Source organism: Strix aluco, chromosome 18 (assembly GCF_031877795.1).
Source record: "Strix aluco isolate bStrAlu1 chromosome 18, bStrAlu1.hap1, whole genome shotgun sequence".
NCBI lineage: Eukaryota > Metazoa > Chordata > Aves > Strigiformes > Strigidae > Strix > Strix aluco.
In genome coordinates, this window is record NC_133948.1 from 11,806,438 (window position 1) to 11,826,787 (window position 20,350).

At 40.6% G+C, this 20,350-nt stretch overlaps 2 protein-coding genes across 2 annotated transcripts in view; one reads left to right on the forward strand and one right to left on the reverse strand.

Moving 5' to 3' along the window:
• GNAZ (G protein subunit alpha z) overlaps positions 1 to 363 on the reverse strand; it is a 74,315-nt gene extending 73,952 nt beyond the window's left edge. The window contains exon 1 of the mRNA XM_074844296.1: positions 9 to 363. The gene's annotated coding sequence lies outside the window, so the exon portion shown is untranslated. The remainder of the gene's footprint in view (positions 1 to 8) is intronic.
• The window catches only part of RSPH14 (radial spoke head 14 homolog), a 103,196-nt gene extending 84,286 nt beyond the window's left edge, over positions 1 to 18,910 (forward strand). Inside the window, exons 4-6 of the mRNA XM_074844298.1 lie at positions 15,924 to 16,149; positions 17,497 to 17,630; positions 18,621 to 18,910. Of these exons, the coding sequence (XP_074700399.1) occupies positions 15,924 to 16,149; positions 17,497 to 17,630; positions 18,621 to 18,862 (602 nt within the window). The 3' untranslated portion in view covers positions 18,863 to 18,910. The remainder of the gene's footprint in view (positions 1 to 15,923; positions 16,150 to 17,496; positions 17,631 to 18,620) is intronic.
• The last annotated feature ends 1,440 nt before the right edge of the window (positions 18,911 to 20,350 follow it).

Genomic DNA, 20,350 nt, shown 5'->3' on the forward strand with positions numbered 1-20,350 from the left:
TGACTCACCTCTTCAGCACCAGGCAGGCAGGCAGCCTCCACCTCCTCAATCCATCGGTCCAAGCGCTCGCATCCACTGACGCTTCTCCTCTCTGCTTTGGCCCTTTTTCACATCAGCATCTACGATTTGCGGCGAGCAGACACACCACGACTGCAGACACTAGCCCCGCAGCCCAAGCAGGAGAAAAAACCTGCCCTTTCTCATTTTCTCCCTAGAAAATCAAATGTTCTAAAACCACGGGATTTTTTAAAGGCGGTGACGGCAACACTTGTCCGGTGGCCCCCCGCGGGAGACAGGGAGGTGCTCGGCGGTCTCGCCGGGCGCCGGGGCAGGGGGAGCGCGGGGCTGGCTCTGGAGGAGGAGTCGGAGGCTGCCAGCCCGTTTCCAAGCCAACGGCGGGGGGTACCGCGGGCGGGGGGGCGGCGGCGCGGCCGGCGGCGGCTCCGGGGCTGGCGGCGGCTCCCGCCCGGGGGGCGGCCGGGCCCTGCAGCCCCCGCGCCCCCGCCCCGCTCCCCCGGAGGCTCCGTGGCGCGGCGGGAGGGAACGTTGGCGAGCGGGGCTGTGGTTTTTTGCCTCGTCTGCTCCGCTGTGTTGCACTCGGGCGTTACATAATGGGCAGGCACATACGCGTTCCGTTTCCTTACAGCACGGGCTTTGCCGAGCCGCACAAATGCGTTTATCTTCTTGGATTTGTTTAGCGGGTCCATGTTTCCTGCGGTAGTGCAGAACGCGGCTCTGTCGGGATTATGATTTTTATGATTTATTTCGCGATGCATGTCTTAGGGGCTGCTGAAGGAGAGGGAACGAGTCCCGTACATGCTAGAATGATGCAATCAAGGGTAAAGGGAGAAAAAACAGTTTAGTTACATGGAATTTATCTACTGTTTGCATTCCACTTTTTCCATCACTCAGCTGCTCTCGGTACTGTACATATATTTTCCTCTGCTTTTCCCTTTCTGCTTTTCTCTTTTCCTGTCTGTTGCATTTGTGTATGTGTGATTTACTACAGCTTTTTTTAAGTGATGACAAGTATTACCTTCTTTTTGTCTCATTAATGGATTTGCCCTATTTATATTTTACATTTTTTCTAGTGTCTTTTTCCTTTTGGCCATACTACAATACTAGTCGCATTGTTGAATCTGCAGCCCTGATCAGAGAGCTATGATTTCTCCCTACACTGCGAATTGTATAAACATAATTTGTTACTGATACACTTCTGCTGGAGATAGCAATAGAGACTTTCAGACACAGACAGAATGCAGACATTTTTTCCCACAATAAGGCTAACATAATACAGTGCAGAAAGCCTCCGATTCCTGTAAACAATATCACTTCCAGTACTGGTATTATCAGCAGAGTCGTAGCAGTGATGAATTATAATAATGAAATATTTCAGTGTAAAACACAATGTAGCAACATTATTTTTCTTGCACAGAAATAAGAGCCATGAATCAGTATAATATGTGAGGGAAATTTTCCTATAAGCAATGAATCTTAGGTCTTGTTCACACTAGAAGAGTTTGCCAGTACATCTAGTCTGGCAAAGTTGTTCTGGTAAACTCCAAGCATTTGAAAAAGAAATGGCATATACATAACTTGCATTGTTCTCCCAGCAAAATGATAATATTCAAATCATACATTTGCCCTGCTTTAATAAAAAAAGATAACCTCTACAGTTTTGTTTTGAAATTTTAGCTTTCGATATATATGCACGTATGTCTTTTGGTGCATTTATATGATCAGGTAGTGGTCAATTTAAAAATTCTAATAGTGTTTTGTTTTTCAAATGTACTCTTTACTTGCAATTGCATAAATCCCTGATATAGTTATGCTGGCAAGGGAATAGAATAAAAATTTGTATCTGTGGTAACTGAGTAGTCTAGATAATAGGATAAAAGAACAATAACAAGGTGTACAGATTTAATCTGCTGTTCCATAAAGAACAAGTAGTTACTATAGAAACTGTCATATTACATGTATCTTAGTATAGTACTTTATATGTGAGAAAAAGCATCCTCCACACATAAACCAACTTTGGCAGAAATAACAGCATTGACTACCATCATCCTGGGCAAGAAGATCATCGTTCACATGCTCTCAACTGATTTCATCACTTTTAGGTATTTTCAATGGATATAACAAAATGCTTTCTTTCTTGTGGTTTTGAGGGAGGCACCTAACTGTAGATCAAATTTTGTCAGTGAAGGAATTACGAGCATGCAGTGCGTGAGTAATGGAATAGGTCTTTCTCTGAGAAGTTTAGCTGTTATTATTTCAACACCACAGTATGGGAGCTTGCTGTTGATTAATGGCAGAGTTAAAACCTAACTCATCTGAAAAATAAATCAGCAGATATGTCTAAGTTTTCTTCAGTCTCACCTTGTCCTGCATCCAGAAATTCTCTATTAGGGCCTTTCAGCATGCATTAATTGCACTACATGTAGCTAACCTCCCACAGGAATTTAAAGAGAAATATATGACTCAAAATAGCATATACAGGTGATTAAATGCCAGAGTCAAATGGCATATAAAACCAGTTCTTTAGCTCAGTACTCTAAATGTTGTTCTTTGTATACGGATAGATTGAAAACACACAAATACATATTGAAAGTGAATAGTTTGCATTACTTTTTTTGCCTGGAAATAGTAAACAGTAATTTGAGGGAACCATGATGGTCTGGCTGGATTCCTGCTGCCTCTTCCATGTCAGGCAGGTCACCGTCCTTCCCATATCAGAGCAGGTTTTAATTTGAAGGGAGCAGCATTTGACTGTTGAGGTGTAACATCTAATATGCAACTTACTGGAACCCTTAACTGCACAAGTTTCACTCAACTTGCCAGTGCTATTCATTGACCAAAAGCCAAACAGCCTCGCCTGTTTACTGTTGCTTTCTGTTTGGGATCAATCAAAATAGATGCATTCGTACATGTTTGGTTTGAAGACAATAGTGCTGAAACAGAAATGTGCTCTTAAGTGGAAAATCCCATAGGGATTTTTCTAATCAATTACCCTTTATTATACCATGACAACATCAAAATATTTATATGCACCCATGCAATGTTCTTGGTGAATGTACATTTCCAAATGATAGAGGGTAAATTGCAAGGCCACATCTGGTCTGTAATAAAAATATAATAAAAGACATTTTGTATTTCATTCAATTTTCAACCAAACACCCTCTTTTTAACGAGCAATTGTAGATCTGGGTTAGATATTTATAGATGGGTCTGTGATTCTCTTTGAGCACGGAGAACTGAACAGAACATTTAGAGAAGAATAAAAAGTCTGTATTTTTATTTTTAACCATTTTTCTCACGTGGAAGAGTTTAAAATAGCATCAAGTACAGATGACTGGGATCTGATATTTATAACTATCTGGCATATTGTTGCTTTGTATCAGTGACTGTGAGATTTGGGGGGGGGGGGGGGGAGTCATGAATGCACCTTCCAGCAGGTGGTATCAGCTTGACCTCATTTGGCTTTATCATTTAGGATGAAAATTCACTTTCTACCAGGATTTCACCCTTTTATCTTCTTCTCACATCCTTTAAGTAACTGAGGGTTTCACTTAATATCAACTGTTTACTATTCCTATGAGGTCAAATCATGGGAGGCGTTTGAGAATGTGAACCCAGATAATGAGTTGCAGTTAATACCACACTCAGCTAAAGGGAAGGACTCCTCTAGTTTTTCAACAGACAAAAATTTTGAAAAGAAAAAACCAACCAAACTCTAAAAATCTTAACTGCCTTACATACCTTTCTTCACAGTTTTATTATGTACCTACTGTATCTGCAATTAACAGTCATTAGCTCAACTGCTGAATCAGCAGTTGCCACTGAAGCCAAGTTTAGAAAAACAAGCATTAAATCCAGCAGGTGGTGGACAGCTGCTTGGAGGCTCGCCTGGAGCCCTGGAAGATACGCTGGCTTTCCTGTGCAGTTAGCTTTACACAGCAGTCCTCACTTATCCTAAGCTTTGTGAGGGATACATGGACCCCAACACCTTCAGAGCCTCCATGGGAAGAAAGCTACAGACAGAGATACCATGAAATAAGATAAAGGAATGTAGTTCTTCATAAAGGACCCATCCTTCAAGTCTGCATTCTTATGTTTTTTAAAAAAAGGAGAATTAAAGTATTTCCTCATTCTTCACTATTAAGGGCAAAGGATAAGGGAAAACAAAACAAAATCCTCTCAAACTTAAACCCAAGAAGAAAGTGGGGACCATTTACCAAAGTATACAACAGAAGATCTGTGAAGTGTGAACAACGGAAAAAAATCATTCTTTGGAAATTATACCCAAGGAAATGCAATTAAACAGGGCCAGGAATTTTTTGAAACCAAAGCTTTTAAAAGTAAAAGTACCAGCTTCAGATCTTCTAGTAAAGTGGTCTGAGCAACAGGCTATTGGTTACTCTTGGGATGCTCTCTTCCCTCCTGCAGTCTTCCTGTTCGAAGGTTTTCCACTTTGTAAGAATAATTAAATATTCATCGAAGCAGTGAGTTGAAAGTAGGTCTATCCCACTTGAGGATAGAGGCAGGCATTTAGGCTCTGTTTAATTTTTACAATAACAAACAAAAAGAAGAAATGTATTGATTTCAAATATTTTTTTTGTCACTGACATTCTTGCCAGCTGAAGAAGTATCAAAACAGGGCCTCAAAAGAATTATATATATATTTTTTAATAGGAACTTAAAAACATAGAATGGTTTGGGTTGGAAGGGACCTTAAAGATCATCTAGTTCCAACCCCCTGCCATGGCCACGGACACCTTCCACTAGACCAGGTTGGTCAAATCCCCGTCCAACCTGGCCTTGAACACTGCCAGGGAGGGGGCAGCCACAGCTTCTCTGGGCAACCTGTGCCAGTGTCTCACCACCCTCACAGAAAAGAATTTCTTCCTTATATCTAATCTAAATTCACCCACTTTCAGTTTAAAACCATTACTTCTCATCCTATCCCTACACTCCCTGATAAAAAGTCCCTCCCCACCTTTCCTGTAGCCCCCTTTAAGTCCTGGAAGGCTGCTATAAGGTCTCCCCAGAGCCATCTCTCCTTCAGGCTGAGCAACCCCAACTGTCTCAGCCTGGGCTCGTACGGACAGTGATCCAGCCCCCTGATCATCTTCATGGCCTCCTCTGGACCCACTCGAGCAGGTCCATGTCCTTCTGAAGTTGGTGCCCCCAGAGCTGGACACAGGACTCCAGGTGGGGTCTCCCGAGAGTGGAGTAGAGGGGGAGAATCCCCTCCCTCGACCTGCTGGCCACACTTCTCTTGATGCAGCCCAGGACACGGTTGGCTTTCTGGGCTGCGAGCGCACATTGCTGGCTCATAGGCAGTTTTCCATCCAGCAATACCCCCAAGTCCTTCTCCGCAGGGCTGCTCTCCATCCACTCCTCACCCAGCCTGTCTTTGTGCTTGGGATTGCCCTGACCCATGTGCAGGACCTTGCACTTGGCCTTGTTGAACTCCATGAGGTTGGCATGGTCCCACCTCTCCAGCCTGTCCAGGTCCCTCTGGATGGCACATCCCTTCCCTCCAGCGTGTGACCGCACCACACAGATTGGTGTTGTTGGCAAACTGCTGAGGGTGCCTCGATCCCACTGTCCATGTCACCAACAAAGATGTTGAACCGTGCTGGTCCCAACACCAACCCCTGAGGAGCGTCACTCGTTACTGCTCTCCACTCTTTGAGTGCAATCATCCAGTCAGTTCCTGATCCACCAAATGGTCCATCCATCAAATCCACATCTCTCCAGTTTAGAGACAAGGATGTTGTGCAGGACAGTGTCAAAAGCTTTGCACAAGTCCAGGTAGATGACATCAGTTGCTCTTCCCTTACCCACGAACACTGTAACCCTGTTGTAGAAGGGCACCAATTCTGTCAGGCACCATTTGCCCTCCTTAGTGAAGCCACTTTTTCTGTCACCAATCACCTCCTTATTTTCCATGTGCCCTAGCATAGTTTCCAGGAGGATCCGCTCCATGATCTTGACAGGCACAGAGGTGAGACTGACTGGACTGTGATTCCCTGGGTCTTCCTTTCTTTCCCTTTTTAATTCCAAGAGGGGTTTGACCTCCCTAACCTGATCCCTGGCTACCCAGACAGTTTCTCTGTACTCCTCCCAGGCTACCTGTCCTTGCTTCCACCCTCTGTAGGCTTCCTTTCTATGTTTGGGCTTGTTCAGGAGCTCCTTGTTCATCCACGCAGGTTCCTGATGGTCTTACCTGACTACTTCTTTGTCAGGATCCATTGCTCCTGAGCTTGGAGGAGGTGATCCTTGATATCAACCAGCTTTCTTGGGCCCCTCTTCCCTCTAGGGCCTTATCCCATGCTACTCTGCCAAGCAGATCCCTGAAGAGGCCAAAGTCTGCTCTCCTGAAGTCCAGGGTAGTGAGCTTGCTGCGTGCCCTCCTCGCTGCCCCAAGGATCTTGAACTCCACCATTTCATGGTCACTGCAGCCAAGGCTGTCCTTGAGCTTTACACTCCCCACCAGCCCCTCCTTGTTGGTGAGAACAAGGTCCAGCATAGCACCTCTGTTCGCTGGCTCCTCTATCACTAGAAAAAAATGGTCTATCACATAGAAAAAAATGCTATAATTGAATTTCACATTTCCTTGTATCCTTTTCACGTGATAATTCTACTTCATGTAGGAACCATGAGATATAGCTACAGTTTCAGCAGGCACTATTATTTGTCCCTTTTATTACCTTGTCATGTCTCATTAACAGGAATAAGAAATAGGTAGTTTAAAAAGAAAGACTGAAAATTTTGTTTGAGGACACAAAGGTAATTCTGGAAAGCTATGGAAGAAAAGCTGGGGACATTCCAGTAGCTTTACTATGGGGACTTTAGATGCCAGAGGAGTTCTGTAAAAATTTGGAATACTACAGTGAGGTCTAAGTAATTAGTTTAGATAATTTTATATCTATTCCATGTCAGACCTGCAGCTAATTTTTTATCTACATAAACAATAAAGATATTACATACATAAATCTTCCAACTGATGGTCATTTATTAAACACAAAGTAAATACACAAAGTAGTAGCTTTACCCAGTTATAACTGATCAGTACCTCTTTTGTGAAGCATTTTTAGACAGAGGGGAGAAAAAGCATACAAAAGACTGGTCTGTGACTACATTAGTGATAAACTAACAGAAAATTGCATAAATGTGACTGCTGGTTTTTGTGATTGACCACTCTTTTGTAAAGTTTTTGCTCTGTCAATAGCATGCACAAGATCAATTCAAATAACAAATGGAAGTGACTTAGGAAGCAGTTTAGCCTCCAGATATAAGTCTCTAAGACCATTTTCAGCTTTCAAGGCCTCCAGCTGCACCCCAGAAATGCCCAAGTGTCCTGTAGGTCTTAAAGTCATACCCGACAGTCCTAAGTGATACCTCAGATACTAAAATGACATTAGAAACCTACATTTAAGCCATCTGAATCACTTTCTTACTGACTGGGTGATCAATTAAATGGGCAAAGCACTTCATGCTAACTTTACCTAACAACTGAACTGATTAAATTGATAAACACTTGATCAAATCTTTCAATTAATGTAGTTTTCAGACTTACTTACAACGTTATATTTAAAAGCATATTAAAATGGCGGTAATCTCTATCAGCTGATTAAATAGTTTCTGGTATCTGTTATAACTGTCGCAAATATGATTCTCTGTTTAACAGCGTTTTGAATACTCTGTATAAAATGTTCTGGAAGATAAGCACATTAGTAGCACTGTTGAAGTGCCTGTGTTTAACGTGGCGTGTTCACAGAAGCTAGACCTAATATTTTAGTCCAGGCTAAATAACAGGTTCATTTCATTGTTGTTGTGGCTTGGGTCCTACTGCACCTAGTGGTTTTCCAGATAAATTATAAAAAAGTTTGCAAGAACACCTTCATTCATTCACTTCGAGAGCCTCATCCAGGAATGCATCTCTAGTCAAAAAATATGTATACACTTAAGACGTGCCTATTTGTGATAGACTCCTTTCAGACAACGTCTATGATTTACAGCTCATTGGAGGAATAAGACTCTCAACCCAAGAGCAACATTTACTGGGGAGGCACTTCCAAAAACAAATCATCCTCAAAGCAGCCCACACCTTGGTAGTCTTGTATTCAATTAAGATTTCAGAATTTTTCACTGCTGGAAATAAGATATAGACTAAAACATACTGGAAAGCACTATCGTAGAATCTTATTCAGAACAGAATGCAGTTTTCATTGAGCAGTATAAGTAGTTTTCCTTAAGAACATGGCTTCCTATAGAAAACATAGAATCTGCAAAGTAGCAGGTCTGAGTGGGAAGTAGAGAATCAGTTTGCCTTTCCATACAGCTCCACTCATGTCGTGCAACCATCTGGGCCTGTGGTTCTAATCAAGATGTGTTTCTTCTACTCTCATTTCAAACGAAATTGCCAAGCCAGACCATCTGAAGCAGAAAAGGATTTCACCCGCCTATTGTACTGTATTCTTCTTTTCCTAGAGGTTTTATCAGTTCTAACCATTCAGTTGTGCTCGTCTTGGCACCAGTGTAAGCAGTGTAAACTGCAGGATAAAATTGACTTACTGCAGCTTTGCCAGCATGCTAGATCAGCAAATATAAGCAGCGGATTTGTCAACACTACAATTTTTCCAGTTTCTTCGTCTTTGAAATTTCTGTCAACTCATTTTTTAAACTAGAAAAAAATAAATCTCTCACCCTTCTAACAGTGAAGAAAATGTAAAAAAGAAGTGCTTATACAATGAGACTGAGTTAATGTTCCCTTTAACCTCCTCCTGTGTTCTACCACTATTTGCAGTCTTTCAGTCTGTTCAATTTTCAGTCTGCGCAATGATTCATATTTTCAAAGCAAGTTCATGTTAATTTTCAAGATTAAATTCCTCAGTCTCTGACACATAATTAATTCTAGGTATTTTGTTCCTTTAAGACTCTCATTTTTATTTATTGTTGCCCGTAGCATAATCACATCTGTGCAGGAAACTTTCTATTTCATATACCTCTGTTTCTGATTGATTGTGATTCAGTTATACTACAGGAGTTCAGAGAATATTTTCACCATCTTAACTATGTATCTCTCCTAAGGAACAAAACTGAAAATACAACTGCTCTTTTATGTTGAAGCCTGCGTGAGGTTAATTCACTAGTTGCAAAAGGTGAATGTTAAAGATGTTATAATGGCCATTTTGCCATGTGATGCCATTTTGTAATGCAGAATTCCACATGGGAAGTTAAGGTATTTTACAAAACTCTTTCTTGAACTCCATTCGTGTTGCTTTAATTTTTTGGCCTTCTGCCCCAAAAGAAGGAAAAGATTTTTTTTAAAAATCTATTCACTCAGCAGAAGTTCTGAAAACTGAAAACTTGCAGTTGAGCATTTCTCTCGCATTAAGGGCTTGTAAGGCAGTTGGACTTAAAAGTTTAAAACTGTTTATGTTAGTGTAAAACATTGCCAGTCCCTTGAAGGATATGTCTCCAAACAGTCAGGCATTTTTAGACACCACAGTAATATGATTAATACCAAGACTTATCCATGGCTCTGAGGAAGCTGTCTGCTCTCATAGAGCTTCCCACAGAGGAAGCTTCCCTCGTCCTGCCAAGCCTCCAGCCTAGCCCACCTCCCTGTTTGTCTCTCCAGTGAAATCAGGGGAGAGGCTGTTGGGTCTGCAGCGAGCAGGAGGGTTAAGAGCCTGCAGCCTTCCCCTCTGAGTGTGGTACCCTTGCTGGTGAGCTATGGCCACCAGTTGAGCAGCAGCACCAAGGGAATGCGGTCATAAACTGGCTCTTAATGATTTCTGAACTGTTCAATTGACCTGAAGAATTACTTTAAACAACTTTTTGCCTCCTTCCTTCCCATCCACTCCTTTTGCCCTGTCCAGTTAGACAATAATCTGTGTAGGAAATGAGCTGTCTCCCACACATCTTTACAACAAGCCTCTGTGACAGAGCAGACTTTCTCCATAGGAATCTCTAAAATGTACTACAATCTAAGTAATAATCATATGAACATTTGTCAAACTGATGATGTCATGTTCACCTTACAGTATCAATTTCTCTCTAACTGACACTTGCTATAGTAATTATTAACACTTTCTATACTCTTGATGTACATGCTTGGTATAAAGTATAAAATCCAATATCTGAGTTAGTATTTGTGAATGTACCAGTCCAGGTTCTCCTCTGAACATTCTCTGTGTCATGCACCGTAAATTCACTGTTTTCTGTGAATGCTGTATTTCACAACAGGTACTTGTGCAAGCAGAATGTCAGCAGAGTCTCTTACTGTTAAGGGCTGCACTGGTCCCTTTTAGTCTCATCTTATAGCTACACATCTCCATTACTGACCAGCAGAAAAAAAGGACAAATTTTGACGTGGAAAATCTGAAGTGGGGTAGCAACTCAGTGGCTTAGGCTCAGCTTTTTGGGAGTAGTTATCTCAAGGCTTTAATTTTCTCTACAGTAATTGATCTGAGGACTTTGGCGCAAGCAGTACATATGTCAGATTGTTTTCCTTCCTTCGTGCATTTTGGCAAAGTCTTCCCTGTAGAGGAAATCAATAAATTTCAGGATGACATTTCCTTCTTCATCCAAAAGAACAAGAAAAAAAACACCCTCTGGGTTATTTTCAGTCTTTAATTTTCATGATTTTTAAAAATCTTTCTCTGAATAAATGAAAGGTATTTTGTCAGAGAAATAAAAGCCAAGAAATTTCCTGATTCCAGTAATGCATGCAAGATCAGTTGAATGCATGTTATACATATGCACATGCATTCACACACTTAGGCATACAGGGTGATCATGAGTGTATCTGTATGTTAAGTTACAAATTTAGAAAACAAGATTAATTATATGGGAGGTGCAAGCAGCTAGAGTTCTTGCAAAGGGCAAAATAAAAACACTGCAAAACATATCAGTGCTTATACTTCAGTGTGCAAGCAGACTATTAACAATTCAAGCTAGGAAAAAAATTTTAAGCCAGAATTACTTTGTTACTTCTATTTCACCTTCATTTTGATTGTTCGCTTTCTTGTGCATGATAATGTATGAATACCGTTATATTAAAAAAAGGAAAAGTTGCTGTCATTTTGGAGATTACCTTCTGACGCTGTGTGAATGACCAGCAATCCACAGTTCATGGATTATGCACTACTACAACAAAGAGCATATTTCATTATTTCCACCATGGTGTTTTTGGTGATTTTACACTAAAGGATCTGACACTGACATCAGTCAGAAGTAGGGTACTTGTCTTGGTCAATTATTGATCTTACCCTGTAGATAACTCTTGTATAAAAACAGAATCCAAGATGTATTTTTCAGGTTGGAAACTGTCTCTGTGTGAAACACAAGTCTACTCTGTCTAATCCATCCCCAGGGTTTCTAGAGATGCTGTGATAAAAGACGTTCTGTAGACCAGAATTTTTAAGTTCTTTGGATATTACTCCTCTTTTCATAGCGCATAAATGATTTAGATGGTTAAGCCCTTTGCTTTCAAGCAGGAGGTCACAAGCAGTCTTATTTACTACCGAAATGACATTTTTTTTAAAAAATAAATTAATTTGTTTCTTGAATTTCTAAATTATAATAGAGAAGCCAATGCAGATCTATTAGTTGTAGTTTCTATCTTAATTATTTTCAGCAGTGTTTTGATATTACGATTTCACACACGCTGAAGCAAAGTTTCTAAAAACGACAAGAAGATATGCAGGAGTCTCTTTCATTCTTTACTGAGGATTAGGAACCTCTTGTTTATCAGACCAATCTTTCCTGTTCCTTGTTAATCCTGGAAACATTTTGGGTTTTTAAAGGATCCCCAGAGGCAGCCACATTATGTGCTTCTCCAGTGTAGCGCTGACTTTTTAACATTTTTGTAACCTTAATTTCTATTATGTCTTTCATTCAGATAACATCCCCAAATCTCTAGTACTGGAAAAATTCTCAGTGGCTTCAAAAGCAGATCCCACAATGCTGTTATAAAATTTACAGCTGTTGTATTTTTAGTGAGGATATGAGAGACACTACTGTCAAGGGTGTGATTTCATACCTGGTAAATCCCTAGGGCTGCCATAAGATGAATGCATTTAGCCCATGCACAGATTTGGAATGGTTTGAAATAGAGTTGTTTACTATTTCTAGTCCGATACCAGTATCTGCAGTGTTTTCCTCAGTTCTCTTAATATCATAGTAGCTCTTCAGTTCATTTAAACGGGGACTTTACACTCCTCAGTCCTTTAAGCTAAGAGATAGTCTGTCTCTAGGCATAGACATCCTTTGGGACACTGCTATTTGTTCCTGTTAAAATATCATTGAAAGACAGAGAATTACTGTTGCAATGAAAAGAAAAATTTTCTGACTTTCAAAGATGTCAACAGAATTTTCCTCTTCAGTTAAAAGACTTGATAAAGCTGATGGATTATAGGCAGGTGAGTTCTATTTCATTTAATGTGGTCTTCCTCCTGCTCCAAACTTACCAGAAAGAAATTTCAGCCCAGTATTATATTTAATCTACTCCCTGACACAGCCTTAATGCTGGAAGCACTGAGACTTAAAATGCTGAATCTTAATGTTAAATTAGCTAGAGCAGGCTTCTCAAACTATGCTCTTGTGACTGGTGACTCAGAAATCTTCTCAGAGAGTCTAAAGAATAAAATTTTTTTCCAATTTAAACAGTAGTGATCAAGGAGTTATTGAGGAAGGTGTGCCAGGGAAGGATCTTCTGCGGTCATCTTGTCACTTATAAAAGAAACATTATACAAGCACTACGTTTTTAGATGTATACAATATATGCTAGCACTTACTAGTTTAATAAACACTTTGTTACCTCTGAAGTGGTGCTAAACTATTGCAGTGCTAGCAAGAAGGCTGCTAGGTCTAGAAATTTTGTCAGGATCATTTGGCTACTCCCAGCGAGCTCCCACCCTGGGATTTCACAGCCTCTCTGCCCTGGATGTGTTGACAGCACACCATGATGCTAGGCAGTATTTTTCCTTCCGATTGTGTCTGGCTCTGCTTTTCTTTTCCTTGTGTGCCCTTTCCTAAGTAGAAATGCTGTTACTAAGCATTTCAAATAGTTGTGTGAACATCGCAGAGAGACATCTGAGGTGTCAGCAAAACATTCATATTATATAGAATCTGTGTTTACATATTATTTTACTATGTTATGCTACACTGTAGGTCACTTTGCGGCCGTGCATGAGGCACATGCTTCGTACTAAAACAAACATTTAAATGGCTTTGAATTGAAAACTGACAATTGTAAGGAAAAGGATTTGTAATGTGATTTAATTGATTTATGTAATTGAAAACCAAACCAAAACACCACTGTTATGCACTATAAATGACTCCTTTGTCTTCCACAAAATTTAATTTGTTTACATGCCCTGCAGCCATACTGAGAGAACAGAATAAATGGCAACTCCTCTTTGGGCCTGTTTGAAAAAAAAGAGTCAGGAAAGGGAGGATGAGAGTGGCCAGAGGGTTATGAGAAGGAAGAGATGAGTGCTCAGATAAAAAGCAGCCCAAGGGAAGATTACAAGGTCTCAGAAAAACAGATCAATAGTGATGTCAACTATGCAGCTGCAAATGCAACTGCATTTTGAAAACATTTGTCCCTGCTACTTCACTATGCCCAGGGTATCTAGAACACTCTCTGCAACAGATAAATCACCTCTGAAAGGGCAGTATTTTAATGAAGTGTCAAGATCCTGAGGATGCCACCACACTTTTCAGTATAGGACTACTAGAAACACCAGCTTACCTTCCCCTGCTATTGCTTGCTCAGTAAGATGCAAGAATCTGAGACTGCTCTAATTTACAAGTAACTCTCAAACAACTTTCAACTGATTTTTGTCTCCTCCCTTTTCCGTTTTACCTCCCTAGACCTTTCACCCTTTAGTTCCCTTGGGAAAACCATGACGAATTTCCACCTGGAAATTTCAGTCTCAGTGTTAGGTAGTCTCTTGTTGTTGTTGTTGATGGCCTTTCCTCTCCACCCTCTTTCTCTTCACCACATTGAGACTTTTGACAAGGTCAAACAATTCATCTTTGTTTCTATATTTATATCTGGGAAGCTCCTTTTAGTAGCATGGTAGCATTTCAGATAGGACAACTCGACAAAAACAGTTGACAAGAAAGCTTTTGATACAGAGACCTGGCCTGGTAAAATAAAATGTATTTTAAACAAATTAAAACAGCCCGAACATTCATACAAAATAAGCACCCACTAGTTACATGGGGATTTCTGACCACAGAATACATACTGCTTAATGACTGCACAAAATAAAAGCTATCCTAAACAACTCTCTGTACATTATCTTGACAGCTTATTGAAACAGAAAGACATAAAGTGGCTTTGCTGTGTGTTTTGCACTCAGGACTGCAGCGCAATAGCATAGGCTAGCACCAAAAGAAGACATGAAGTGCAAATGCAATGAATGAGGGATAACCGAGGCAAAGAAAGTCAATAAACATTAACTGAAAGGAATAAACTCAAGGGCCAACGAAAGCAGTCCTGTCTAGTTCAATGTATGGTTGAATATATTAGAAGATAAGTGAAAGACACAGACACAAAGAAGTGAAACCTGAATGCTGATACTACATACTGGCAATATGATGATAAAGTGATCAAGAGAATTGAAATAAGTTAGTAAGGAAGTCCTGAAAAAGAGGCAGTTTTAGGAAACTATAAATGGAAATTAAGATGATGGGTTAAAAAATGGCTATTACATATTTGAAAGCAAGTGCAAAAAATAGTAATGGAAACCTGTCTGGGAAATTAAAAAGTGTGTCTACCAGCATGAGCAAGGTAGACAGCCAGTGCATTTGCATTAGTAAAGTGGATCCTAATAAGTTAGTAACATAAGAAGTTGTTCAATGTCAGCAAAACCTCAGAAATATGTGCAACAGAATAACCTCTAGATTAGAATCATGTTTTTCACCTGATTGTCAAGTTGAGGGATGTCTTCCATGCACTACCAAGGGCCATTAAAATCTCATTCCCACTTGTCCTTTTATCCCTGACTGTGGAGATCCATCTGAAAATACCTTGATGACTCTTGTCCACAAAACTTCCTTATCTAACCATATATGAATCACATTGAAAGGAGTCACATTTCTCTTAGCAACCAAAGAATCAGTCTTAGCAACGAGACAGCTGGAGAATTTTGTTTTCACATAGCTACTCGTGGACAGTACGTTCTGCTTTCTACTTTCCCATGGCATTGCTGCTTCAGTGTTGACTTAGTGAAGTGTAAGACATGGTACAAATCAGACACTTGCTCATAGCAAAGACATCACTTTCAGGACAAATGACGATCTTTCTACCTTTGATGCTATTTCCTTTAGGAGCTAGTGTAAGAGTACTGACTGCTGGAAAGCTCAAAATTTAAATTTTCCCTGTGACAGAATTACTACAAAGAAATGTGTGAGGAATCTGACAGTTTCCACAACCTTGACTTCCCCCACAGAAACCATAGTGGAGAATCAAAGTATTAACTCCGACGACTCACATCCCAGCCTCTCTTAGCATGTTGAGAACAGTTAGAAAGGCTGGATATAAGGCGACTTTTTTCTTTTTTTTTTTTTTTTTTTCTATATTTTCTTAGCACAAATAATTTTGAGAGCAATATTATAGTGGGGGAAACTGAGAACATCAGAGCAATTGCCATTTTGGTTATTACTTGGGCTGATGTCTTTACAGGACTGTTGGGGAAGCTTCCCGAGGAAGCAATGCTAAAATGTCATTTATGAACAGAGCAGTGTTGTAGTAGTTTCCATCTCTCAATCCCACATCTGTGTAAGGAACTGAGTTACCATATGTATTTTGATCCTATGAAAAAATTCAAAGTGAAAGTGGAAATAGTAAATGCACTCACACCTCACCCATGTTCCTTATCCGTCTCCTCCTGCAGGGGCTGTTGACATACTGCATGCTGGTTTGATTCCCTTACTCGTATTCAAATTGGAGACTGAGTCAGATGAAATCCAGGAGCTAATCCTTGAAACACTCTCCAACTCTCTACGTGTGGAGGCTGCTGAAGCTCTAGCAACTGGTGCTGTTACTATCCTGAAGGAAAAGCTCACACACTCATCAGTGGCCATCAGAAGCAAAGCAGCTTGGGTTCTATTAGAAATTGGGTAAAGGAAAAGAAATCTGTCTATAATACTTAGCCCAAGAAAACACATTTCATGAGTGAATCAATGTCATTAGTTTACAGTTGTGTTCCACTACACAGTGAAGCTGCCACATTTCACACGTAAAGCAATATCAGCCTGAATGCACACATAAATAGAAGACTTCTAGAAATCATAACTGCTATAAATCACTCAAGAAAGCAGAGGCTGATGAGGAAATGTCATTCCTTCTTCTATTTGTCTTCAGCATTAGCAGTGAAATCAGGATTTTTTTCCTGCTGCAGCACTGCTGAGAAAAAAATTCTTGCATGAGCAATCATGAGAAAACAGGATTCTGACCACTATGGAGGTAGGGAGAAGCTCCCTTATTGTTTTGGATAAACACGCTCTCTCAAAAAATTAAAAGTCCTGGAAAACTTTCAGTGTGATTGAGGACAGAAATAGTTTTCTGACCCAGGCTGCTACAGACGTCAGTGATGGATCAGAAAAAGCAATCTTTATATTCAATTTGTGTATCAAACACTGGATGAAAGGAAAGCTTAAGTCCACCATCCTGCAATCACAAAATATAATAAAAGTGCTCAACAGATGTCTAGCTTAAAAAGGTCTGCAGATCATGTAATTTACATACCAATCGGTGCAAAACACTTCCTAATGTCCTATAACAAAGCAAGGTTTTATAGGAAAAGAAAGAGTGTAGATAAAATGAGTGATAGAAAGAAAGCAAAAATGCAGCTAAACTGTGGACATCAGCTACCTTCTAGGTCCCTGCAGTAGCTGAGCCATGTTAAATATTCCCCACATTAAAGACGCTGGAAAGAAAGAGAGAAAATTGACCTGGGAGAAGAAATAATTGCAGAGTCCTAATTTAGCAGGTTTTTAAATCTGTATAGGGTTCAACAGCCAGGTTTCTAACTAAATTGCCATTAGGACCACCAGCACACTTAATCCTACATCCTGTTACACGCTGTTGCCCATCAATCTCCAGTGTATCGTAGAAAGTAAAAAAAATCTCCAAACATCACCTAAAAATAGCCTAAAAGTTTGTTAAGACCACACACATAGGTTAATATGATATCATCAGTATTGTATCAGCAAACAGATTTAATAGACACCAGGCACAAACAGACATCCCCTTTCTTTTCTTTGTGGCTGGGTAGTGGTGCTTGCCATCTGTCCAACAGCCAGAACATTGTGACTCCAGAGAGCACAGAGAGGAGGACTGTGTCAGCACTGTTGTCATGAAACAAAGGAGGGCTGCAGGGGTCCGGCCATGGGGAGAGGCTGCGGGTGGCTGCATGGTTAGCAGACACAGTTCAAGAAAGCAACTTAACCATCTTTTCTGCACAGTACTCATCCAGAGGGAAAAAGCGTGCTATGTGAAGAGGTTACCCCTGTGCTGGTGAGCCTGCTGGAAGATACAGATCCACAAGTCCAAGCTAGTGCTGCAGGAGCACTCATGTTTGCTACTGTTAAACCTCAGGGTGAGGAACAGAGGCAGTTCTGTTGGGACACTTTTCAGAAATCCAATTCTAAGGCAATTTAATAATAAAACTTTTGCCCTGCCCCACCCCCCAAGTCCTCAGTTTCTGATAGTATGAAAGCTCTTCAAGAAACTTTAAGATTAGGACATTTCTTTAGATCTGTCTCAAACAACTATTGTTCCTCAGCCATAGTGTCTAGGAGGACGGTGTATTTCACATTTCATTCACCTGAAATAGGTCAAGAAGTTATTTATCTACCCCACCTGCATCATTTCCCTCCAGAGTGCTGCTCCAGAAGGGGAACATTTTCCGTGCAAGCCCAGACCACACATAGATCCCCATATCTGAAGCTACTCAGAATCGCCAGTCCTCAACAGAGGAGCACCACTTTCTGGAAACTCTTTTTGTGGTTAGAGGCAGTTTCTCTCTCACAGCTGGGAGATGAATGAATATTAATAAGGTCTGTAGTTCTCCCAAGTAGCTTACATGACACTGAAAATACTAACTGCTAAATTTTCAGTGTGATGAATGAATAATTAGACATAAAAGACTCTTAATAACAGCAGTTATGTTCCAGTCCTCCTCTTCAGCCATCCCCCTGGCTTCCAAAGAAAACACAGGAGTGGATCTCAGCGCTTGAAGTCTTTAAAAATAAAAGAATAGAGGATGTTCTTAAGGGTATCAACCCCCCCGCCCCAAAATAATTTATCCTATCATTCGGTGCCTCATATATTCTTAGATAAATTGTTGCAGATTAAATAATAATGTCCAAGGCAGATAAAGTTAACTAAGAAAGACTTTTTTTTTTTCTTAAAAATAACCAGCTGGCAGCTAGCCTTGGTCTTCAAAAGAAAATCTTGTCCTACCTCTTCGCACTGTACCTTCTGGGGTGTTCAGAGCTGTAGCTGGGCAGGGAGTAGAAAGCAGCAATTCAAAAGCATGTTGATTATATGTAATAACACATTTTAAAGCCAGTTTATTTCTCTACAGGGAGATTCTCAGCCCTAGCTGCTGGAGCCATTCCACCTTTACTGAAGTTGGTTGCTGAGGAAACCAGCAAAGCCCGTCTGAGTGCAATCAAAACCCTCACCATGCTGGCTGAGCTACCAGAGGGCCGCAAGACACTCCTAGATCATATAGATACATTTCAGCAGTGTCTGAACGATCCCTGTGAGGCAGTGAAAAGAGCTGCCAAAATTGCCATCAGCGTCATCAAATGGAAACCTTTCTGAAGACGTGATGTTTCATAGAGATCTATTGCCCTCTGTTGTTGTCTGGCTGTAAAAGTTGCGTGATTATATGAGACCTTCAAAACCAAAACTCTCTTTCTCGGTTACTCTGGATCAGTTCCTCCGGAAAAGTCATTTGTCAACAGTTTCACATCTATATTGCAGGTCATGAGCAGTATAATTGGGAAAAAAAAGTTAGGAAGTCTAGAATTCTCCACTAGGAGTTATTTCCTGAGGTATCGAGATTTTCCTGTGATACAAGAAACCAATCCTTTTTATTTTCTTCATAATGTTCTCTCCTTTTTTTTAAACCTCAGCCTATCAAACATTAATCAATAGCTAATTATATTAGAAAGAAAGGTCCATAATTAACCTCTGCAGCAGTGTTGTCTATGCTGAGAAATTGACTTAATGGCAGGAATCTACATGAGTTTTGCTGCAAACATTTGTTGAACAGAGAATTAGAACCATTTAGAGCATCATCACAGAAAATGCAATGGCAATGTCATAGAAGGGCTTCCCTGAGTCAATTATGAGACTTTCTCAGCCTAAAATATAACCAAATACTTATCAGCACAGTTCTAACAAATGGAGTTGCTGACAAGACTTGCCAGCAGCCCATGTGGTGGAGACAGACCCTGCTGCCCTGGGCTAAGAGCACCTCAGCCTAACCCTGTCCCCGTGATGAGATTTATCCATGTGACACTCCAATACCCCCAGCTAATGACTTCTTGTGGAGAGTTTTGATAGCAGCCTTTGCTTTACTTTGCAGCCCCTTCTGAGCCCTTGGTGTATGCGTCAGCAGCCTCTCCCTCAGCCTTAGCTGCGGTGATTGCTCCTGTGTTTCTAAGCTGGTGAGGATCTCAACAGGCAGGTTTTCTCTTTCCACGTGCTTGGAGCCAGGCTCGGGGCTGCCATGTGCTTAGGGTAAAAGGAAAATAAGTCAGAAAGACTTTACTAGGGTAACCCTTGGTAAAGCTCTGTTGAGGACAGACCCCACTGCCTCTAACAGATGAGCAGTCTGACCCTATCTGAAATTGGTTATAGGATGGGAAAAAAGTGCCTCTGTGTTTGTGCTGGTACCTGGTATTTTGCAGGTTTGTACAGCTGTAATTTATCCTTTGAGTACAAAAATTAAGAAATATAATGGAAATGGAAGTGTTGTGCCAGAACTGAAGAGTTTTGCCATTGTGGCTCACTTCTGGGAAGAAGGAAAGCTGATCCTAATGTTAGTCTAGTCCAGCAGGAGTGAGACAAGGTGATCTCCAGAGATCCCTTCCAACTGCAAGTATTCTATGATAAATAGCTGTCTAAAGAGACAGATGAGGAGATAAACAGAACAGAGAACTGAAAATGTCAATTCCCTATTTTGGAAAAATGTGGGGTTTTTTCTTTAAAAAACAACAGTTTTTTTAAAAAACCTTTTACTTCATAGAATTGAGAATAACATAGAAAGTTTGAGCAGTTTGTAGAAGCAGGCCTATCCAACAA